The sequence below is a fragment of the Oncorhynchus mykiss genome, unplaced genomic scaffold (assembly GCF_013265735.2).
Source record: "Oncorhynchus mykiss isolate Arlee unplaced genomic scaffold, USDA_OmykA_1.1 un_scaffold_377, whole genome shotgun sequence".
Taxonomy (NCBI): Eukaryota; Metazoa; Chordata; class Actinopteri; order Salmoniformes; family Salmonidae; genus Oncorhynchus; species Oncorhynchus mykiss.
Window position 1 is genome coordinate 1 of NW_023493824.1, and position 25,244 is coordinate 25,244.

General features: G+C 41.4%; 1 protein-coding gene across 2 annotated transcripts in view; it reads right to left on the reverse strand.

Annotated features, from left to right (window-relative positions):
- Nucleotides 1–16,090: 16,090 nt before the first annotated feature.
- Nucleotides 16,091–25,244, reverse strand: part of LOC110532439 — an 82,677-nt gene continuing 73,523 nt past the window's right edge. For both annotated transcript variants that reach the window (XM_036973984.1, XM_036973987.1), the window contains 5 exons: nt 23,522–23,573; nt 23,128–23,302; nt 22,987–23,023; nt 20,844–21,088; nt 16,091–20,660 (listed from right to left, as the gene is read on the reverse strand). In XM_036973984.1, the coding sequence (XP_036829879.1) occupies nt 16,439–20,660; nt 20,844–21,088; nt 22,987–23,023; nt 23,128–23,302; nt 23,522–23,573 (4,731 nt within the window). In that variant the 3' untranslated portion in view covers nt 16,091–16,438. The remainder of the gene's footprint in view (nt 20,661–20,843; nt 21,089–22,986; nt 23,024–23,127; nt 23,303–23,521; nt 23,574–25,244) is intronic.

The following is a 25,244-nucleotide window of genomic DNA, read 5'->3' on the forward strand; positions in this document are numbered from 1 at the left end:
TTAAAATCTGGAGAGAATCAGGGAGATGAGAGGAAAATGTCCTTAACACCCCTAGTGGTCACTGACTATTTACCATGACCTTTGGAATATCGAACTCACCAGCGTCTTTCAGACATTGATCAATGACACTCTTAGGGATATGTTGAACCGGTTCGTCTTTGTTCACCTCGTGACGATATCCTGATCTTCTCCAAAAACCCCTCCGGAACACGATATGGCCCTGTCCCACCTCACTGAGCATATTGTTTTTGCAGGATCCTGAGGCTATACGAGGGCATTCATAGAGCTCAAGGGACGTTTCAACTCCGGACCCATCCTCGTTCATCCTGATCCTACTCGTCCCTTTGTGTTAGAGGTGGACGCCTCGGACACCGGAGCTGGTGTGGTCCTTTCACAGTGGAAGAAGGAGGACAAGAAACTGCACCCATGCTCCTTTCTCTCCAAGCAGGTCTCGCCAGCGGAAGGCAACTACGATGTAGGCAACTGGCAACATCACACATGCACAATCATACATGTGTATTTTTAAGCATTATTAAGAACTTTGAGTGTGGAACTGCAGGGCGTTTACGCAAATACACATGAATTTCACGTGAACACGGGAAGTGTTCCAAAAACATGTTTTCATGTAATCTTATGTGAAGATAATGTGATAACATGTAAAGCAATGTGATTACATTAAACTACATGTGAAAATGTGATCACGTTGTGTTCCAAAATGTAATTTGTGCTCACATAAAATGTAAGTTGGAATCATGTGGTTTTTCTGTCAGGGTAGGAATATGATGCATTTTGATGTTATGTTTGATGTCACATGATCTTGAAAATGTAATGTTCTTTGAGGTTCTTCCATGTTCCTTTCCATGTATTTTCCCTCAGTCCTTTTCACTTTCCTTGGCAAAACAAGCTCTGTCTCCGTCAAGACTTATTCAGAGCCACCATGAATTGATAGCAGCTTCTGATGGATTTTAAACCATTCAACAAATAGTTTTATAATGAAGAGTAGACCCAACTAAACACCCTGGATTCTTTACACACACATTGAAAGGCAAAAATCTCAAATTTGGACTCATCAGACCAAAGGACAGATTTCCACCAAGCAAGTCTCTTCTTAGTATTGGTGTCCATCCTTTAGTAGTGGTTTCAATGGAACAATTCGACCACGAATGCCTGATTCACGCAGGCTCCTATGAACAGTGCATGTTGAGATGTGTGTGTTTCTTGAACTCTGTGAAGCATTTATTTGGGCTCCAATCTGAGGTGCAGTGAACTCTACTGAACTTATCCTCTGCAGCAAAGGTAACTCTGGGTCTTCCTCATGAGAGCCAGTTTCATCATAGCAATTCATGGTTTTTGCGACTTCACTAGAAGAAACTTTCAAAGTTCTTGAATTTTTCCGTTTTGACTGACATATATGTCTTAAGTAAATATGGACTTGTTTCTCTTTGCTTATTTGAGCTGTTCTTGGCATAATATGGACTTGGTCTTTTACCAAATAGGGCTATCTTCTGTACACCATCCCTACCTTGTCACAAAACAACCTACTGGCTCAAACGCTTTAAGATGGAAAGAAATTCCACAAATGAACTTTTAAGAAGGTACACACCAGGTGATTATTACCTCATGAAAAGGTTTGAGAGAATGCCAAGTGTGCAAAGTGGTCAAGGAAAAGGATGGCTACTTTTTTGCTTACTACATGATTACAATTGTGCTATTTCATAGTTTTGATGTCTTCACTATTATTCTAAAATGTAAAAAATTGAAAAAAAATTAAGAAAAACCCTTAAATGAGTAGGTGTGTCCAGACTTTTGACAGATACTGTTTATATTGTGATATTGCAAATATGGTACAATCCAGAGGTGCAAAAGCTCTTGGAGACTTATCCAGAAAGACTCACAGCTTTATCGCTGCCAACGGTGATTCTAACATGTATTGTGAATACTTATGTAAATTTGATATTTCTGTATTTCATTTTCAATACATTTGAGAAAAAAATAATAAACATATTTTCACTTTGTTATTATGGGGTATTGTCTGTAGCTGGGTGAGATGATAAAAAAAAAATATATGTATATTTTTTTAATCCATTTGGAATTCAGGCTGTAAGAAAACAAAATGAGGAATAAGTTAAGGGGCATGAACACTCTCTGAAAGCACTGTGTATCTGCAAGAAAGTGATAAATGAGCGACTCTTTAAAAGGGGGTCATATATACCATTACAATGTGGACTGTCTAGCATTTTTACTATTACCAACAAGACAACGAAGTGATACGTGCCATGGAGACTTATACGGATACTTTCCAAACACCAAAAGTCCCACGCTGAGAGATATTGTTTACTACACTATTATGCATACAATCCAAGTCATACGTTTATTGTCATTCATACTTATTTTTAACCGAATATCTTTGCAAAAGTGCTCATTGTGTCAATTCAGAGCTCAGAAATATTGGAATAATGTGCTTAGGGGACTGACACTCAAGGCGCACAACAAGATAACACAACAACCACGTTTTCAATTGACAATCATTGCCTTAAATGGGTGTGGTCGATAGATTTGTATAGGCATATATAAACAATGTATTTAACTTGTAAACCAAGGTTGGGTTAGTTGGTCTAAGCAACATGCACCTGGATAATCGCGTCATGAATCGGGACGGGCTCCTACGTCTCATATACGAAATAAAGACATAGAAGCATACCCAATTATTGTCACGTTCTGACCTTTATTTCCTTTGTTTTGTCATTATTTAGTATGGTCAGGGCGTGAGTTGGGGTGGGCAGTCTATGTGTGTTTTTCTATGATTTTGGGATTTCTATGTTTCGGCCTAGTATGGTTCTCAATCAGAGGCAGGTGTCATTAGTTGTCTCTGATTGAGAATCATACTTAGGTAGCCTGGGTTTCACTGTTTCTTGGTGGGTGTTTGTTTCCGTGTCTGTGTTTTTCACCACACGGTACTGTTTTGGGTTTTCGTTCGTTCCGCGTTTATTGTTTTTGTATTCAGTTGTGTTCATGTTGAATATTACTTATTAAAAGAACCATGGGCACTTACCACTCCGCATATTGGTCCTCCGATCCTTCTCGCCTCTCCTCTTCTGACGAAGAGGAGGAAAACCGTTACAATTATACAGGTTCTACACATTACATTTCTCCATGGAACACTATTACACAGTCATTGATCATTCGCGACTTTAAGTCATTCTTGTCATCTCTAGAGCATCCCGTAAATCGATAGCGCTGCATTTCTTCCCCATCTTACCATGGATTTATTTTATTTTATTTTATTTCACCTTTATTAACCAGGTAGGCTAGTTGAGAACAAGTTCTCATTTGCAACTGCGACCTGGCCAAGATAAAGCATAGCAGTGTGAACAGACAACACAGAGTTACACATGGAGTAAACAATTATACATACAGTAGAATACAGTAGAAAAAAGGAGTCTATATACATTGTGTGCAAAAGGCATGAGGAGGTAGGCGAATAATTACAATTTTGCAGATTAACACTGGAGTGATAAATGATCAGATGGTCATGTACAGGCAGAGATATTGGTGTGCAAAAGAGCAGAAAATAAAATAAATAAAAACAGTATGGGGATGAGGTAGGTAAAGATGGGTGGGCTATTTACCAATAGACTATGTACAGCTGCAGCGATTGGTTAGCTGCTCAGATAGCAGATGTTTGAAGTTGGTGAGGGAGATAAAAGTCTCCAACTTCAGCGATTTTTGCAATTAGTTCCAGACACAGGCAGCAGAGAACTGGAACGAAAGGCGGCCAAATTAGGTGTTGGCTTTAGGGATAATCAGTGAGATACACCTGCTGGAGCGCATGTTACGGGTGGGTGTTGCCATCGTGACCAGTGAACTGAGATAAGGCGGAGCTTTACCTAGCATGGACTTGTAGATGACCTGGAGCCAGTGGGTCTGGCGACGAATATGTAGTGAGGGCCAGCCGACTAGAGCATACAGGTCGCAGTGGTGGGTGGTATAAGGTGCTTTAGTGACAAAACGGATGGCACTGTGATAAACTGCATCCAGTTTGCTGTGTAGAGTGTTGGAAGCAATTTTGTAGATGACATCGCCGAAGTCGAGGATCGGTAGGATAGTCAGTTTTACTAGGGTAAGTTTGGCGGCGTGAGTGAAGGAGGCTTTGTTGCGGAATAGAAAGCCGACTCTAGATTTGATTTTCGTTTGGAGATGTTTGATATGAGTCTGGAAGGAGAGTTTACAGTCTAGCCAGACACCTAGGTACTTATAGATGTCCACATATTCAAGGTCGGAACCATCCAGGGTGGTGATGCTAGTCAGGCGTGCGGGTGCAGGCAGCGAACGGTTGAAAAGCATGCATTTGGTTTTACTAGCGTTTAAGAGCAGTTGGAGGCCACGGAAGGAGTGTTGTATGGCATGGTGGCGGCCGTAGTGGAGAAGCTCTCCTCCTGCATGTTAAAGGACCCTTCCCCTCACATCCCTTTCTCCCGGGCTGCTGCTTTTGACTCTGTGGTCGATCCTCGGGAGAATCAGTCAGTCCTTCTCCATGGATGACCTCCAGAGCCCTTTTTATATGAGCTCTGTCTGTGCCTTTGTGGCGGACGAGGTGCAGAGCTGCTTCCAGCCCCCTGCAGCCACCCTACCAGCTTCCAGCCCCTGGCCGTTTCCACCACACTACCAGCTGGCATCCAAGCAGGTGAGTAGCAATGACTGAGCACTCTGACAGATGCCTGTTCAGATGACATCTAGGTGCCTTGTAGTAGTAGAGCTCACCGGGATTGTTGTCACCCATAACACAGGCCCGGCTTCTTCCCACCTGAATGTGGTGGACATCACCCCTAATACAGAGGCAGATCCGGCTTCTTTCCACCTGAATGTGGTGGACATCACCCCTAATACAGAGGCAGACCCGGCTTTTTCCAAACTGAATGTGGTGGACATCACCCCTAATACAGAGGCAGAGCCCATCTCTTCCCTCTTGGAGGTTGTGGACGTCACACCTGAAGAAAGGACTCTCACGATGGCCGTCTTCGCCACTCTGCCAGCTAACATCCAAGCAGGTGAGTAACACTTAGAGCACTCTGACAGGTGCCGTTTGTCATGACACCTTAGTAGAACCTTTCAACTGGCCAGTGTTTAGAAGCTACGGTTTGCATGTTCCTCTTTTTTCCCTTTCCAGAGGATGTTGCTGTGGTCATCTCGGATGTCACCCCACACGTCACCAAGGACGTGACACTGGAGTTCCATGCAGAGCTAGGAAAGGGGCAGTCCGGCGATTATTTTGCAGGCTTTGGAGGGCAGTGTGCTGCTGCGCCTGCCACAAGGAAGAGGAGGAACAATATTAATTATTCATCAGACCATCAGAAATGGGATTGAACCATAGACCATTAAATGATTTGCATTATAATTGGACTCAATTCTGCTTTTCTTCGGTTTACTACTTAAGTTCAGAAAGTTTCTATAAACGTTCACTTTGCAAGTGTGGAGTAGGTTGTGTAAATAAGTGGGAAACATCCCAATTTTAATGCTTTGAATAATTTACTTTGTACATTTTTTTTTTTTTATTTCACAACAAAAAACAGAGGGCGCTCAACCAAGTTCAGTTGAGGTGCAACCAAAAATTTGACTCATCAAAGGAAAAAGCGCAACTCTTGCTCACTATAAAAAAATGCGGCTGTCAAACGGCTATGCGGAAAAGGAGGTCAAAAGGGGGGTGAGTGTAACGGCTGGCTATTAGCGGTGGTGCACGCTAAATAGTGTTTCGATCGGTGACATCACTTGCTCTGAGACCTTGAAGTAGTGGTTCCCCTTGCTCTGCAAGGGCCGCGGCTTTTGTGGAGTGATGGGTAACGATGCTTCGTGGGTGACTGTTGTGTGCAGAGGGTCCCTGGTTTGCGCCTGGGTCTGGGCGAGGGGACTGTCTACAGTTACACTCACTATAAAAAAATATTTTATTCAGGCAAGGTTAAAAAATGTACGTTTCGGCCTAGTCTATGACGATATGCAAGGTGTGTAAAAGGGTGACCCAGACTCACCCTGGTTATTGAGGGTTGAAGACAGTGAAAAATGATCATTAAGTAAATGGGACTTTAAAGATTTGTATTCAATAATTGAAATGAACATGAATTTAAATACAATTGACTTGAGGATAATAGCAGGCAGGCTGACTGGCTAGCCTGAAGGCCTCTGCCTCTACCTCTGTGGTTCATCTCAACCAAGAGGTTGTGTGGGTTGTCTTTCTCTCTGTGGGTGTGAATCACTATGATGGGAGGGAGTCTGAAGTTCAATCTCTAGCGATGAGTGTGGGGTCTGTCCCGTGGTGGTGTCCCCCTCCTAAGGAGGAGCCACTGAGACGTGATGAGGCCAAGGATAATTACTCTGCAAGGACGGGATAGGACACATCACGACACTGCTGCTCATTCATATTCAAACACACCTCAGAGTACGGACGCAAACATGACGCCCCCCCCCCCCTGTACATATCAGAATCATACATTCGACAGCCACCTATTCCTCCACATGTATTGATCCCCCACTGCAAACATGTTGAGTCAATTCCAGATGCTGGAATACAGGTGCAGTGGGCCTAATATGTAATGATGTGATACCATGTGTACCCCATATCCTGTGTTTGTGTTTTTCTTTTTAAACTTTTATTTAAACGGAGTCACACTGAGATTAAACATCTATTTTACAAGAGTGCCCTGTAAAAGTTGAAGTCATATTGAACAACTACCAGAGAGAACCTTCTCTACATAGGAATTGCATACCATGTTTTTTCCATACATCAAAATAATACTTTGTCAATTACTTACCTAGATAAGGCTCAACAAGGCCCCAGTTAATGGTTGCAAATATCTTATTTCAGTGCCAATGAGTTACACTGAGTGTATAAAACATTCAAACCTGCTCTTTCCATGACATATGCCGACCAAGTGAATCCAGGTAACGCTATAATTCCTTATGGATGTCACTAGTTAAATCCACTTAAATCAGTAAAGATAAAGAGGAGACAGGTTAAAAATATATTGTAAGGCAATTGAGACATGGATTGTGTATGTGTGTCATTCAGATGGTGAATGGGCAAGACCAAATATTTAAGTCTCTTTGAACAGAGTATGGTAGAAGTTTGTGTCAAGAACTGCCATGCTGTTGGGTTTTTCACGCTCAACACTTTTCCCTGAGTATCAACAATGATCCACCACCAAGGGGGGAAACTCAATAGGTGTTCTTAATGTTTTGTTCACTCAGTGTATATCAATTCCTAGCATATACTTTCATTTGTATGTGTACTGATACTGTAAATACACAAATTATATTAATGTTATCTACAATATATTATAATACCGTAAGCGTCCCTGCTGCAGGGACATTTCCTCCTACAATTGTGAGCTGATTTTCTTTACTTCAGCAATATTTTTTATCTTTGTTCATTTTTACATTTATTGTGTTTGGAATGGCACTGTTACTACAGGAGATGATGCTATCATAAAGTATTTGATGTAAGTATGTAGGATAATTACCCATAATGCTCACTGACTGAACATTCAAAATTACCATAGCAATTATTGACGCATTCACATCCCATCGGAAACTTGGAACCTCAGAGTTAAAATGAATGTACGTTATTAGCGTAGAGCTTCCTACTGTTGATTCTGATACTTCACAAGTGGGAAACTTAAAATCATCATTCCATAACGAGTTAGTGAGTCAGAAATGTCAGAATTTCCTAGTTCGACTTGAATGATGTAGGGCAGGTCAGTAACCAAATTATTTGACTGTGCCCAGTCGCACACAGACTTTTATGGTCACACAAGTTGCCACCGGTGGATTCAAAATGAGTAGCCTAACAATTATTTACATGGCCCCAGGTACATTTGCAACCAACTTATTTTTCTGTGAGAAATCAATAATAGTTGCACGCACACATAGGGTAACAGTGAGCAATTGACAGTGAGCAATGAGCAAGATAAGCATAGACGGGAAGTTGACAATAGCTTATTATTAGTGTAAAGAAATTGTATTTCTATGGTTGCAGTCCTCAAAGATTGAATTGATTGAATTGAATAAATCAGATCCAATGTGGGTGGGGTACCGCTAGTCACCATTATTATAATCACCATCTCAATCATTATCACCATAACATCATAGACTTATTCTGTATCTGAGACTCATCTGACACTACCTTAGACATACCTTAGACATGGCAGTCTGCAACTCAATATCTCAAGCCTGCAAGAAATCAGGTGGTTCAACATACTGAGATGACGAGAAGCTTCAGATCAGGCCCATTGGACCATCTTTAGGATTCGTTCTCACTTAAATGTAACTTTGTGCAGAAGATGTTACTGTAACAGTATAACTTTAGACCGTCCCCTCGCCCATACCGGGCGCGAACCATACCTCTGCACACATCAACAACAGTCACCCACGAAGCATCGTTACCCACAAAAGCTGCGGCCCTTGCAGAGCAGGGGAACCACTACTTCAAGGTCTCAGAGCAAGTGACATCACCAATTGAAACACTATTTAGCGCGCACCACCGCTAACTAAGCTAGGGTTTCACATCCCATTACACTCACCCCCCTTTTGACCTCCTCTTTTTCCGCGGCAACCAGTGATCCAGGTCAACAGCATCAATGTAACTTTAGATCGTCCCCTTGCCCATACCGGGCGCGAACCAGGGACCTCTGCACACAACAACAGTCACCCAGGAAGCAACGTTACCCATCGCTCCACAAAAGCCACGGCCCTTGCAGAGCAAGGGAACTACTACTTCAAGATCTCAGAGCAAGTGACGTCACCGATTGAAACGCTATTTAGCGCGCACCACCGCTAACTAAGCTAGCCGTTTTACATCCGTTACATTACTATAGTGTTATTTAGAATAAAAAAATTGTACTTTGTCAGGCGCCAAAAGGATGACGGGATGTCTCCCTGCTCCAGTGAGCTCTGCTGGCAGATCTTGCACACTGTTGGAGGAACAGGAGCCAAATGAGAGGAAAAAATATCCATGGTTGTTCAGCAATGAAACGTTCATGGCATAATGGAGATTGTCCTTCCCTGTGAAAAGAATAACAGCTGGGGTTTACTTTCACACTATTAGATAATGTAATACATTCTTTAAACCCATCAGAAGTGTAGTGCTTACCTCCATGAAAATATTGTTCCATGTTATTTATGGCTGCATTGTCCCAATGTTGACCACTTGTTCCAACTTGTGATGAGAAGGTCTTGATGAAACGATCAAGTCAACATTTTGTTAGAAATTTCAAAGATAACATTAACAATTGTACATGAGACAGTGCTTCCAGATATTGAGGTATCTTCCTTCTGAGGTATGTAAAAAAAATCTGGTGTGTGAATACTCACATGAAAGGTATCCATGATTCTAGATTAAGCCAATCATGTATGTGATTACCATCCTATGGGTCAGCAATGGAATGATTGCTACACAGCTTTCAGGAGACTTTATGTCTTGGGCCTGGATGAATCATTGAAATACAAGTAATATTGTGAATTTGTGATGAATAATTGCAATTGTAATTTGGAATATTCCATCAAAGTTATTTGTTTTGACAGTCAAAACAACTAACTCTTACGATTAATCACTTGACTTGAGTAACTTGAGTTGACGGAAGTAGCAACTTTATATTCTGACCTAGACACTGATTTGTGCAATGCCTAATGGATAATCTATGCATGTTATTGGCTCATCATAGTATATAGCCGAGGGTCTCATAGTCCAAAAACAGCATTGGCCATTGGACTGCTCAGTCAAAACCACCAACTCTTACGATTAATCACTTGACTGGAGTAACTTGAGTTCGGAAGTAAAACATTAAAAGTAGGCTATAGCTTGATGCATGTCCTTACCTTGGACAAACTTATCCAAAAGGCCTATCCAGTCGTGCTTGAAGATACCTTTAGGCAGATAAAAGCGCGGTACGGGTTGAGACACGCTCGGTATTGTGAATCTGTAACACTGATATAAAAACACGTTTTCATTTATAATTTACACTGTAGAATGACCTGCAAGCCAATCTGAATCTAGTTTTAAACAATACCGTGGGTTCCATGGAACGTCACAAACATATTAGGCCACTTGGGTCACAGATTACAGTCACTGAACATGGGTTTAATAGCTATAATGGCTATATGTACAGTATATGCACCATCGTATTGAATTGACATTACATTTACTGCACCACTGTAATTATGTAGCCTAATCCTATGAGGATCATATGTGAAATGTCAGATTCATGGCACATGAAAACATAATTAAATTGACTGCAGATTTAAAAATTCACTGTGACACAATATCCATGTAATTTCAATTAAATTACGTTGGAACCAATGTGGAATAAACATTGAATTGATGTATGTGCCCAGTGGGAAGTGACCAATTCGAAATGATTGAATACATACAGTATTACAAAGAAAGAGATACAAAAAATTGCTTAGAAAGCTTGAAAAAAAGTCTAATTTCCCCTGGGCCACCCAAAAGTAAAATGTATGTACGCATTACTGTACATTGCTTTGGATGAAGCGTCTGCTTTCAAATCTCTGACTCTCACACATATTTACAATCTCACAATGTTTATTTCTTCCGCTTTCAAATTTGCGGGATTTTGTGAAGTAAATGATGCGCAGGAGAGCTCCATGAAATCAGTGACATTGTCAAGATGGCGACATGAGAAGGTGGAAAACATTTCTAGCTGAGGAACAATTTTGGGGTTTTCTGATAAAGTTTAGAGTTTAGACTGCAGTTGCAATTTGTTTTTCGTTTTCACAAAAAATGATATCTAACCATACAATGAATCATTTTGTAATTAATCAAACCATTGACAAATATTTTTGACGAGTTCCAACGAACAAGCTAGCTATCGAAAAGTTTCAGCGTGTGTAGTTAAGTTAGCCTGCTAACGTCTTCATAGCTAGAAGCATGTAATCAGGACATGACCAAACTGTTGCTGAGATAATGGATGTTGAAACTTCCAAGGAGAAAAGAGGCATTGTTGAAACTCACTCATATGCTTGCAGTGTAAAAAAGGGGGGTGAATGCGATTCATACCTGAATACCCCAACCAAGGAGCAACTTCCAAAGAAGCTGAGAAGTGAACCATCAATGAGCCAGCTACAGGACAACATCGTCCGCATCCTCACGGCTAAAATCAAAGAGAGCGCAGATAACTTCATGAATTTGGTGTAAAAGAACACTGTCAGTATATTTAAGCTGATGAAATCGATTGATTTCAATGCTGAGGAAGTAAAAACTCTGAAGCAGCAGAACGCAACATTGAACATTCAGGTTGCAAAGCAGGAGCGGTAGTTCGGAGATGGAGTCTTCGAATTTATGGAATAGCAGAAAAATCTGCTGAGAACATCGAAGCAAGAGTGAAGGACATTTGCAGGGTAATAGGAGGAGCGAAATGTTGTTGCAGGTTCTCTGGATGTAGTGCAAAGGCCTGGGTAGGCTGAGAGATGGCGAAAACAACCAGTGGTCATGAGATACATCTCCAGGACAGCGAGGGATATGACATGGAAAAGTGCAAAGAAACATTTATTTTTAAAGAAGAACAACCTGAGGTTCAAGGAGGATCTGACAGCATTTGACAAAGAAGCTCGGAATGTGGCCGATGATTGAGAGAGGAAGGAAGTAAGGGAAAAGTGCATACTTTGCGTGAGCTAAGGCTTTTGTTAATGGAAGGGAAATTCACGCTGATGCCTAGTTTGTTGACTGTTGGATTTATCAAGTCAGTTGTGCAGGACTGAGTTTCATTTGCATCTGATAAAACTTAGAGAGCATTGTTTGTGTGAGCCAAACTTTTTATATACAGTGGGGCAAAAAAGTATTTAGTCAGCCACCAATTGTGCAAGTTCTCCCACTTAAAAAGATGAGAGGCATGTAATTTTCATCATAGGTACACTTCAACTATGACAGACAAAATGAGGGGAAAGAAATCCAGAAAATCACATTGTAGGATTTTTAATGAATTTATTTGCAAATTATGGTGGAAAATAAGTATTTGGTCAATAACAAAAGTTTCTCAATACTTTAAATACCCTTTGTTGGCAATGACAGAGGTCAAACGTTTTCTGTAAGTCTTCACAAGGATTTCACACACTGTTGCTGGTATTTTGGCCCAGTCCTCCATGCAGATCTCCTTTAGAGCAGTGATGTTTTTGGGGCTGTTGCTGGGCAACACGGACTTTAAACTCCCTCCAAAGATTTTTTATGGGGTTGAGATCTGGAGACTGGCTAGGCCACTCCAGGACCTTGAAATGCTTCTTACGAAGCCACTCCTTCGTTGCCCGGGCAGTGTGTTTGGGATCACTGTCATGCTGAAAGACCCAGCCACGTTTCATCTTCAATGCCCTTGCTGATGGTAGGCTTTGTTACTTTGGTCCCAGCTCTCTGCAGGTCATTCACTAGGTCCCCCCCGTGTGGTTCTGGGATTTTTGCTCACTGTTCTTATGATCATTTTGACCCCACGGGTAAGATCTTGCGTGGAGCCCCAGATCGAGGGAGATTATCAGTGGTCTTGTATGTCTTCCATTTCCTAATAATTGCTCCCACAGTTGATTTCTTCAACCAAGCTGCTTACCTATTGCAGATTCAGTCTTCCCAGCCTGGTGCAGGTCTACAATTTTGTTTCTGGTGTCCTTTGACAGCTCTTGGTCTTGGCCATAGTGGAGTTTGGAGTGTGACTGTTTGAGGTTGTGGACAGGTGTCTTTTATACCGATAATAAGTTCAAACAGGTGCCATTAATAAAGGTAACGAGTGGAGGACAGAGGAGCCTCTTAAAGAAGAGAGGTCTGTGAGAGCCAGAATCTTGCTTGTTTGTAGGTGACCAAATACTTATTTTCCACCATAATTTGCAAATGAATTCATTACAAATCCTACAATGTGATTTTCTGGATTTTTTTTCTCATTTTGTCTGTCATAGTTGAAGTGTACCTATGATGACAATTACAGGCCTCTCATCTTTTTAAGTGGGAGAACTTGCACAATTGGTGGCTGACTAAATTCTTTTTTGCCCCACTGTATATATATTTATTTTATGGCAGGGAAATTCGCACTGACACTTAATGTTAGCTTGATGGCTATTTGTTTTTTACCAATCTATGGTACAATGTTATTTGCAATTGTATCAAAAAAAGATATATATAATTTGTCAACCACTTTGTTTTCTTTATTATTTTGGTTAGGTCAGGGTGTGACAAGGGGTGGTTTTGTCCTGTCTAGGGTTTTTGTATGTTTATGGTGTTGTTTACAGGTCTAGGTGTTTTGTATGTCTATGATTGCCTAGATTGGTTCTCAATTAGAGGCAGCTGTTTATCGTTGTCACTGATTTGGAACCATATTTAGGCTGCCATATTCCTTGGGTCATTTGTGGGTGATTGTCTATGTGATGTTGCATGTTTGCACGCAGTGTTGATAGCGGTCACGTTGTTATTTTGTTTGTTTAGTGTACTTTGTGTTCATTCGTCTTACATTAAAAGTATGTATTCACTACGACGATAGTGACAGTTACTTATCTTGAAATTGTTATATGCAAGGACGAAAACACGAGTGAATTGAACTTTAACCCCATTGAGAAAACAAAGAAGAAATTGAACCTCTGGTTGATGAGAGATATTTAGTTATATGGTCGGGTTTTATTATCCAACGCTGAAGGGTATTCCAGGTCGGTTTATGTCTCGTTATCACTTGACTTACCCCCTAAAATTGTAAAGGACTTAGATAAGATTATTTATAGTTTTATTTGATATCCACAAAAATGATGTGGATATATTGAAGCAACATCTCAAGACATCAGTCAGAAAGTTAAAGCTTGGTCGCAAGTGGGTATTCCAAATGGACAAGCATACTTCCAACGTTGTGGCAAAATGACTTAAGGACAACAAAGTCAAGGTATTGGAGTGGCCATCACAAAGCCCTGACCTCAATCCTATAGAAAATGTGTGTGCAGAACTGAAAAAAGCTTGTGCGAGCAAGGAGACCTACAAACCTGACTCAGTTACACCAGCTCTGTCAGGAGGAATGGGCCAAAATTCAGTCAACTAATTGTGGGAAGCTTGTGGAAGGCCACCCGAAACGTTTGGCCCAAGTAAACAATTTAAAGGCAATGCTACCAAATACTAATTGAGTGTATGTAAACTTCTGACCCACTGGGAACGTGATGAAAGAAATAAAAGCTGAAATAAATCATTCTCTCTACTATTATTCTGACATTTCACATTCTTAAAATAAAGTGATGATTCTAACTGACCTAAGACAGGGATTTTTTTACGAGGATTAAATGTCAGGAATTGTGAAAAACTGAGTTTAAATGTATTTGGCTAAGGTGTATGTAAACATCAGACTTCAACTGTACCTAGAAGTGCACACTATTCTTATTTTTTTAAATGTATCTTAAAAGTAAAAGTAATATAGTCAACTATACAACTTCTACTACTACACTTTATATAATCCAATAATATATCATGAAAAAACACTCAACATGAAGAATTAATGCAATTATGTTAATTTCAAATATTTATTTTGAAATATAGATTAGGTGCTCTTCTTTTTATAGCAGGAAGTAAAGGGACTGGAAAAGGCTTTGCCTATAGCTGAAAACATCCTGGAAATGAGCGAACGCTTCCTTGGTTTCTTCTTGGTGGAGCATACACTCTCTGTTTGGCAGGATTCTTGATCTTTGACAATTGCTGAAAAAAAAATGTAAACATAACATTTTCTTTAACTGACCCTAGTTAGTGTGAATAATTAGTATTGCATTATTATTATTTAAATTGTAATATTCTACATAATTTACAAATGTAGGCCGGCAGGTAGCCTAGCAGTCTCAATCCGCCTATTTAACGCAGAAGTGTTACATATGCCCCCCCCCAGGGCTTAGTGCCAAAAAGAAGGGGATAAAAACATGCAATATATATATATATATATATATATTCGTCAACTTATATCTCTCAAATTTAAGACAGACACTTCAGTTCCATGTAGTGAATCTGTTATTCAATGCGTTTGTATGGGCAAATAGCAGTAAGGCCGATACAAACCCCTCGGCCTAGACAGGGCTTAGACTCGTGTGGGTTAATTACAAAGGTGCAACTCGTGCTGGAGACAATAAAAGGCCACGCTAAAATGGTGCAGTTTTGTCCACACCACACAATGCCACAGATGTCTCAGAGACTGAGAAAATAGGAGCAAGGAAAAACGCTGGTTGACTTGTTTTGAGGGAGCGTGCAATTGGCATGCTGACTGCAGGAATGTCCAACAGAGCTGTGGCCAGAGAATTAAATGTTTGTTTCTTACCATAAGCCGCCTTCAATGCCGTTTTAGAGAATTTGGCAGTATGTCCAACCGGCCTCACAACCACAGACCAAGTATATGGCGTCGTGTTGGCTGTAGGGGTTATGGGGTGGGCAGGCATAATCTACGGACAACGAACACAATTTCATTTTATCAATGGCAATTTGAATGCACAGAGATACCGTCACGAGATCCTTAGGCCCATTGTCGTGCCATTCATCCACCACCATCACCTCATGTGCATGGTAATGTATCGAAAGGCCTGCATACTCACCAGACATGTCACCCATTTAGCATGTTTGTGATGCTCTGGATTGACGTGTACAACAGCGTGTTCCAGTTCCCACCAATATTCAACAACTTCGCACAGCTATTGAAGAGGAGTGGGACAACATTCCATAGGCCACAATCAACAGCCTGATCAACTCTATGCGAAGGAGAAGTGTCACACTGCATGAGGCAAATGGTGATCACACCAGACACTGACTGGTTTTCTGATCCATGCCCCTACCTTTTTTTAAGGTATTTGTGACAAACAGATGCATATCTGTATTCCCAGTCATGTGAAATCTATAGATAAGGGCCTAATGAACATATTTAAATTGACTGATTTCCTTATATGAACTGTAACTCAATAAAATCTTTGAAATTGTTGCATGTTGCGTTTATATTTTTGTTTAGTACACATTTGAGTGTATTGACTTACCTGTTTCACTGACGGCAGGGGTCTGGTTCTGGAAGGTGTTGGAATGCAGTGGTTCTTCTTGTTGACCTTCTTGTACACTGGGTAACAAACAGTCATTTGTACAGTAGGAGAAATTGCACACAAAAGGTATCAGTGTTTACCATCATACTGTACGTAATGAATAAAAATAATCTTTATAATTTGTATTTTGATGACATATGTACCTTTGGGTTGAGTCCACAGAGAGAGCTGAATCTTCCTCTCTTCTTTTCCTTTCTACCAGTTGTTGGAAGCCCAGAATTACCTACCTCGTCACTGCCAAGTGCATTGTGTGATGACAACTGGGTCATGGAGGGAGGTGAAGAGCTAGCCTCATTGCATTTAGTTAGTAGTTCCCTAGTTAATGATTTGACCAGGGCATCGTCAAATGCATAATCCGTTGACTTCATTGCAACCTGGAGCATCTTCTCTGACCCAAATTCTTGAAGAAGCCCCTTGTAGACAGCCTTGAAAATCTTTTGATTTTCAGATTCTGGGGGTAGGCTTGAGTTGGTTCAAGGCCTGAGGTGCCACAGAACTCAGACAGAATCCTCTTTGTGAGAACTCTTGATGTTTCACCAATGTCAGAGGATTCCAGTAATGTGATAGGGGTGATCATTGACAGCAATCTAACAATCAGTAAAAGTACCAAAGAGGTGTAGTCATTGCTAGTGGAGTCAAATGATGCATGTGTATCAGAGTCCATGGCTGATGGAGTTGATGGATACACAGAGACACTACACATCTCCAGATCTTTGTTGTCCATCTTGGATTCCACCTCTCCTAAAACTTGAATATCCACAGTTCCACCGTTGTGTGTGCTGCTGCTGCCAGACAGAGAGGTTCTAGGCAATGATTTGGCACTAGACTGACGGCTAGTGGTCATGAGAGCCGGTCTGTCAGAGTCAAGTGTTCCAGCATCAGTTGGGGACAACCCATTGATTATGTTCATCAACTCTGATAATTCTTCTGATGAACTGGAGGCCACAGAACAGGTATCCATGACCTGATTGACCATTATATTGGTGAAAAGGCTCTTTGTGTCACAGTAAACCTGTGAGGAACTAATGGAGATGGCAGAAGAGCTCGGGATAAGCTGACTTGTGTCCTGCAGAGAACCATCAGAGATGACAGTTTGGCAGAAATCGGATCCTTGTGATGGTGGAGGAAGCCAGAAGACAATCTGCTGTAGCAGACGTTTTATTGACTCCGTAGCAAAGGAGTACACAAGGTCAGATGGAAACTCCCTGGATTCTTCAGAAGCATTCAATCCTGTCTTCAGCTTCAAAAGAATAGAGTCAGACACGCTCTTGCCAGCTGGCACAAAAAGAGCCTGGGGGGTGTTGTGACTTTTTATGAGCTCATAAACTTTGTCAGTGAGCTCATGTGAGAAGTTCTGAAGACCGTCCCTGGGGCTGAGTCTCGCAAGTCTTCTTGTAAAAGAAGTGACATCATCTGCAGTTGCTATGTGTTCCGTATCTTTTCTTGGAATGACCTCCATAACAGTGTTAACTATGGCAGAAATGGTTTGCCTTGTGTAATTTGTTGACCCTTGTGAATGAGTTGAGGAGTCACTCATATCAATGACCGAACTCCTAATGATAGGACAATAGATTTCAACAGGCCACTCATTGGGGACTGGAGTGCCTGGAAGAGAATTTGTAAAATCACTCTGGGACCCTCTGGTCATGGCAGAGGTGATGGACAGGGAGGACTTTGAGGAGGATGGCCGGTGTATCTCATTTCCATCAGTTCTCACCATGTCAACATCCTCCAACATGGAGCCCACGATGGAACAAGTCAAGAGGCCTTTCTCTGAGGTGCTCATCCTCTCTGACATAGACACTCTGCTCTGGATTGTCATCAGAGTCTGACTAATTAAGGTTTTGGAATAATTTACCATGCTGGTCTGGCTGCCTTCATGTTCACTGTAAGTCATTTGTGTAGAAGTAGCTGTTCTGCATATGGATTCGGCATGTTTGGGGGCCTCAACCACATTGTCTAGGAGGACCGGTTGTTGCTGGGCAAAAAAATCCTTGACCTTGGTGAACACATTGTTGAACAGGTTAACAGTGCCTGGCCAAATTATCTTTCCTTTCACATTGGCCCCGTTGTGAACACTGACAGGAAGGGTTGAAGCTGACAGGGATCTCTCTAACTGGCCAGACACTGAAGCATCAGACATTTTAGTCATCTGGGTGAAGCTATTAAGGTCTTTAGTGATGCTTATGACAATGTTGGATGCTGCAGAATTGGTGTGCAGAGAAGAGGTGAACAAAGATGGAGTTCCACTCTTCTGAAGGATTTTGACATCACTTTCATTACTGGACTCTACACTTCTACCATCAAGGTTGGTATTTACAATGCCAATTAACCCTGATTGAAGGATCCCACCAGCCATATGTGAGGCTTTAGTTTGAAACTCCTCAGTACATAGTTTGTCAAAGGCTGTGGATTTAAGACTTCTAGAGGATGCCTCCTCCTCAATATTGTTGATCTCACCATGCAAATTGTCCTGTGTATTGACAGCATAGTCATAAACAAATAAATATGATTTGGAGGCGGCAAGGACGTCAATCTGAGAAACAACGGCATCCAAAAGCTTGGACAGGTCTTCTGTATCTCCTTTTAGGCTAGATATGCATTCCTCCATGGATTCCTCGGAGTGATACACAGTGAGGATCTGACTAATGACCTCCTTGGTACAGGTTTGAAGGTCTGCTTGGATTTCAAGAGAATCACTACTACAAGTCACCTGAGAATCTAAACTTTCACTAGGAGCCTGTTTGAGAGTCTCATTATGTATTGGTGTAACACCATCGATGACCTTTACAGAGTCTTGGCAGGGAGTGAGAAACCACCTCAGCATTTCTCGAAATCTATGATATATAATACGAGCAGCAGAAAGGGTGCTCACTTTTGACATTTTGAAATTTTCAGAGTCATGTGCCTGCATGGACTGAACAATAGTCTCCACATCTGTTACAAAAGTGTCCAGCAATTTAGATGCTTCCGAGTCTCCCAGTAAGCTGTTTGTAAAGGGGTTGACAGATCTCAGAGCTTCACTCACTGCCTTTCTAGCCTTTGTCTGGAAAGACACACTGGAGAGTTTCTTCATATTTATAACTGGAAGACTCTGGGTAGATTCACTGTTGGTGGTGCTGTCCTGCAGACCAAGTGGAAAAGTGAGATGGGAGAGACATTGTTCACTGTCTAACAACTCAGATGGTGAGGCGGAACAAGAACTGGTGAAATCATTCAAGTCAGACATGATGCCATCCACAAATAGAATGGCCTCCAGAGACTCTTCAGAATCACACTCTCCAACAGAAGATGAGAACTTCTCCATCACCTCAGTCTTATACAAGACTAGAACCTGGCTGGCAATCGCTTTTGCGGTGTCAAGGAGAACTTGGTCTTGCAAATACTTTTTGAGAGCCAAGAGAGGTTTTGGGGTCTCACTTTGTCCTTTTTGTTCATTCATAGATGAGGAGGTTATTAAAAGTGGTTTACAAGAAATGGAGTCCGATGTGTCAGCCTCACCATTACTGGAATGACCGATGTCCAGGCACAAAGTTGGAACCATTGTGAAAGAATCTTTTGTGCTCTCCACAAATGTACTTGCGAGATCCCCTTTTTCTGGACAGGTAAGGAGCCTCTTCAGCGTATTTTTCATGTCGTAGTAACAACCAACAGTGTAAGACCAGATCTTACTTTGATGGTTTTCAAGAAGGATCTGCTCACTCTGTGCAGGGGAGCAGGATGCCCTGATAGACTGGGTAAGATTGTCCATGTCTGAAACAAAGGTACTTACCAACTCAGAAGCCTCAGGGTCAATCATAAGGTCTCTGATCTCACCTATCCTAGGAGTTGGACTAGATGATGTAGTGCCAGAACAACATGATGCACAACCCCTGAATCTTTTAACGATCTCCCGGATCGATTCAGTGGCCTTGGTCTGAAACTCCTCAGTGAGTAGTCTGTCCATACTTTGTGTTGACAGACAAAGACTAGATTTGGTACCTTTGATATTGAGGTTGCTCTCTCCTTGTTTTAGCATCTCCTCAGGACTTTTACAAGCTTCAAGCCTCTTCATATGGTCAGCAACAACACAAAGCAGTTCCCTCTTGTCGGGTTCATTTTCCTCCTTATTGCTGAAGTTCAAAACAGTGCCACTGAGGGCTGTCATGACCTGTCCTGTTAAATGTGTCATATCCACCTCAACACCATCCTCTCTGAGAACAACACTCTGCTCAACACTCTTCCCATTAATGTACATCTGAAGTATGTTGGAAATGCCAGACACCATCTCCTCAACCACCTTGGTGCTGGAGACACCACCACTGGCAAAAATGACAGGGGACATTCGCCCAGAGATGGGAGTTTGGATGGCCACAGAGATGATGGAATTTACTTTCTTTGACACTTCTCCAACAATAACCCGGGATAGACTTTGAGTGTCTACCTGGCCCTCTCTTTGGATACAGAGGACATTGTTCAGCGACTCTTTGAAGGAATCCTGGACACCAGTGAGGAGACTGTCCTCAGTGATCCCAAAAAAGTCACTGAGTGGCTCAGATGAAATAGACTCACCATCTCCCTGAGTATTTGGCAACAATGTCTGAGACCTTTGAGAATACAAAGCAAACAATACAGCATTCCATATTCAATAGTGGATACTGTAGTCACATTAATGCATAATTCAGTAATCAATTAAATTGGTCATTAAGAGTAAACTGTAACACAGATAACAAAACATATTTTCACAAAATGGGTTATGAATAGTTATGAAACCGAATGACTGAACATACCCATTACGAGAGGAGCTTGATTTGGCCGTGCAAGACCTTGAGGATTTGCTGCTGCCTCTCTTGCGAACCTTCAGGTTTGTGCTAGAGGATCTCTCTGATTCTGTCAGAGACTTGCCGGATACTGGAGACACATGGCTGTATATCCGTACAAAACGGAAAATTGCAGGGATGATGACCTCCAGGATGGCCTCAGATACAAACCGCACAATCTCCAGGCACATCTCTGCAAGCAATGCCCTCATCACCTGTAGGATTCGAAACAGTGTAGGTAGATTACGCATAGCCGGGCTCTGAAACCAAGCTCCTCAAAGAGATACCAACAATCTCACATAAGTTCATGAGAATCATGAAAGTGGCATACATTGGAAAGCATGAAAAGCAGTAGGCTACTAAAAAGCTCTTTGTATATAACTGTTTGTGATAATGTGGATGATACTGTAGATAGATAAAAGGCTTGTATCTAATTTTCTTGAAACATCTATTAATATACAGTGCCTTGCGAAAGTATTCGGCCCCCTTGAACTTTGCGACCTTTTGCCACATTTCAGGCTCCAAACATAAAGATATAAAACTGTATTTTTTTGTGAAGAATCAACAACAAGTGGGACACAATCATGAAGTGGAACGACATTTATTGGATATTTCAAACTTTTTTAACAAATCAAAAACTGAAAAATTGGGCGTGCAAAATTATTCAGCCCCCTTAAGTTAATACTTTGTAGCGCCACCTTTTGCTGCGATTACAGCTGTAAGTCGCTTGGGGTATGTCTCTATCAGTTTTGCACATCGAGAGACTGACATTTTTTCCCAATCCTCCTTGCAAAACAGCTCGAGCTCAGTGAGGTTGGATGGAGAGCATTTGTGAACAGCAGTTTTCAGTTATTTCCACAGATTCTCGATTGGATTCAGGTCTGGACTTTGACTTGGCCATTCTAACACCTGGATATGTTTATTTTTGAACCATTCCATTGTAGATTTTGCTTTATGTTTTGGATCATTGTCTTGTTGGAAGACAAATCTCCGTCCCAGTCTCAGGTCTTTTGCAGACTCCATCAGGTTTTCTTCCAGAATGGTCCTGTATTTGGCTCCATCCATCTTCCCATCAATTTTAACCATCTTCCCTGTCCCTGCTGAAGAAAAGCAGGCCCAAACCATGATGCTGCCACCACCATGTTTGACAGTGGGGATGGTGTTCAGCTGTGTTGCTTTTACGCCAAACATAACGTTTTGCATTGTTGCCAAAAAGTTCAATTTTGGTTTCATCTGACCAGAGCACCTTCTTCCACATGTTTGGTGTGTCTCCCAGGTGGCTTGTGGCAACCTTTAAACAACACTTTTTATGGATATCTTTAAGAAATGGCTTTCTTCTTGCCACTCTTCCATAAAGGCCAGATTTGTGCAATATACGACTGATTGTTGTCCTATGGACAGAGTCTCCCACCTCAGCTGTAGATCTCTGCAGTTCATCCAGAGTGATCATGGGCCTCTTGGCTGCATCTCTGATCAGTCTTCTCCTTGTATGAGCTGAAAGTTTAGAGGGACGGCCAGGTCTTGGTAGATTTGCAGTGGTCTGATACTCCTTCCATTTCAATATTATCGCTTGCACAGTGCTCCTTGGGATGTTTAAAGCTTGGGAAATCTTTTTGTATCCAAATCCGGCTTTAAACTTCTTCACAACAGTATCTCGGACCTGCCTGGTGTGTTCCTTGTTCTTCATGATGCTCGCTGCGCTTTTAACGGACCTCTGAGACTATCACAGTGCAGGTGCATTTATACGGAGACTTGATTACACACAGCTGGATTGTATTTATCATCATTAGTCATTTAGGTCAACATTGGATCATTCAGAGATCCTCACTGAACTTCTGGAGAGAGTTTGCTGCACTGAAAGTAAAGGGGCTGAATAATTTTGCACGCCCAATTTTTCAGTTTTAGATTTGTTAAAAAAGTTTGAAATATCCAATAAATGTCGTTCCACTTCATGATTGTGTCCCACTTGTTGTTGATTCTTCACAAAAAAATACAGTTTTATATCTTTATGTTTGAAGCCTGAAATGTGGCAAAAAGTTGCAAAGTTCAAGGGGGCCGAATACTTTCGCAAGGCACTGTATCTATGAATAATTTTCAAGGTTAAGGGACTTACAGGGTCCATCCTGCCAATGCTTAACTGCCTCCATTGCCTTTCGGAGATAATTAGATGTTTTTAGCACCAAAAAGCACACCAACACACATACAATTTATAAAATCATTGCATTCAAATACTACAACAGAAGTTTAGACATACTCCTCAGTAAGTTTTTCCAGAAACCGGATGATAACCGGGTTGAAAGCATCCGGATTGATTGGCGGGAGGTCAAGAGCCCTGGTCTGACAGGCCCTGGAGACACACTCATTAGATTGTCCCTGGTGAGATGTCCCCTGAACTGTCATCCCAGAGAATTCCACAGATGTAGAGGGACCTGTGTGCAAAGCAGCATTCACCAAGGTAAAGAAGTCAGAAAACATGTAACCTTCTAAGGCAAGTATGTATTAGCCAATTTTGTGTACTTTGTGAAGATAAGTACCCAACAAAGGATTATGCACTCTGCTATTAGTCCTCTGCTCAATAGATGTCCATACTAAATCACATTTACATGCAAAAGGATTACATTCAGTGAAATTAGAGTTTAATTTATGACCTGCATCTGTATCAGTGATCTGCTCCACTTTGTTTCTCTTGGTCCTCTTGGTCTAAAAAGACAATGCAGTCAATGATATATACGTAGATACTGTATGAAGCCATTCCAATACAGCCCTTTGAGTAGAGCAAGGGTAAGAATGATTATAGGGCTGTCCCCGACGAAAAAAAATATTTATAGACCGAGAGACATCCTGTTCTAATGTTAAAATGTATTTTTCCATATCAGACACACCCTATGTGTTTGAATACAATCACCTACATAGGCACTGAGCTTGTCTGATGCTTTAAGCACACTGTTTTATTAAATAATTAAGACACACAAATGACTCAAAAAAGAGCCCGATGGTGACACTGTATTATTACAGCATAGCAAAGATTAAAAACAGCCGAATCTGTGAAATTGCTTAATTCAACATTTAGCCGGTGCAATGAGGCTTGGTGCTCACAGAATCAGTAGGCTATTAAACAAATACTCAAACAGGCAACAGAAGCTATATCTGTCTTATTTCTGTATACATGTATGCAGTACCAGTCAAAGGTTTGGACACACCTACTCATTCAATGATTTTCTATATTTGCACTATTTTCTACATTGTAGAATAGTAGTGAAGACATCAAAACTATGAAATAACATATATGGAATCATGTAGGTACCAAAAAGTGTTAAACAAATCAAAATATATTTTATATTTGAGATTCTTCAAAGTAGCCATCCTTTGCCTTGATGGCAGCTTTGCACACTCTTGGCATTCTCTCAACCAGCTTCACCTGGAATGCTTTTCCAACAGTCTTGAAGGAGTTCCCACATATTCTGAGAACTTATTGGCTGCTTTTCCTTCACTCTGCGGCCCAATTCATCCCAAAACATCTCAATTGGGTTGAGGTTGGGTGATTGTGGATGTTAGGTCATCTGATGCAGCCCTCCATCACTCTCCTTCTTGGTCAAATAGCTCTTACACAGCCTGGAGATGTGTTGGGTAATTGTCCTGTTGAAAAACAAATGATGGTCCCACTAAACGCAAACCTGATGGGATGGCGTATCACTGCAGAATACTATGGTAGCCATGTTGGTTAAGTGTGCCTTGAATTCTAAATAAATCACAGACAGTGTCACCAGCAAAGCACCCCCACACCTCCTCCATGCTTCATGGTGGGAACCACACATGTGGAGATCATCTGAACACCTCCTCTCACAAAGACATTGTTGGAATTTGGACTCATCAGACCAAAGGACAGATTTCCACCCATCTAATGTCCATTGCTCGTGTTTCTTGGTCCAAGCAAATCTCTTCTTCTTATTGGTGTCCTTTAGTAGTGCTTTCTTCGCAGAAATTTGACCATGAAGGCCTAATTCACACAGTCTCCTCTGAACAATTGATGTTGAGATGTGTCTGTGACTTGAACTCTGTGAAGCATTTATTTGGGCTGCAATGTGAGGTGCAGTTAACTCTAATGAACTTATCCTCTGCAGCCAAGTTAACTCTGGGTCTTCCTTTCCTTTGGCGGCCCTCATGAGAGCCAGTTTCATCATAGCGCTTGATGGTTTTTGCGACTTGATGGTTTTTGCACTTGCACAATTTTTCGGATTGACTGACCTTCATGTCTTAAAGTAATGACTGTTGTTTCTCTTTGCTTATTTGAGCTGTTCTTGCCATAATATGGACTTGGTCTTTTACCAAATAGGGCTATCTTCTGTATACCAACCCTACCTTGTCACAACA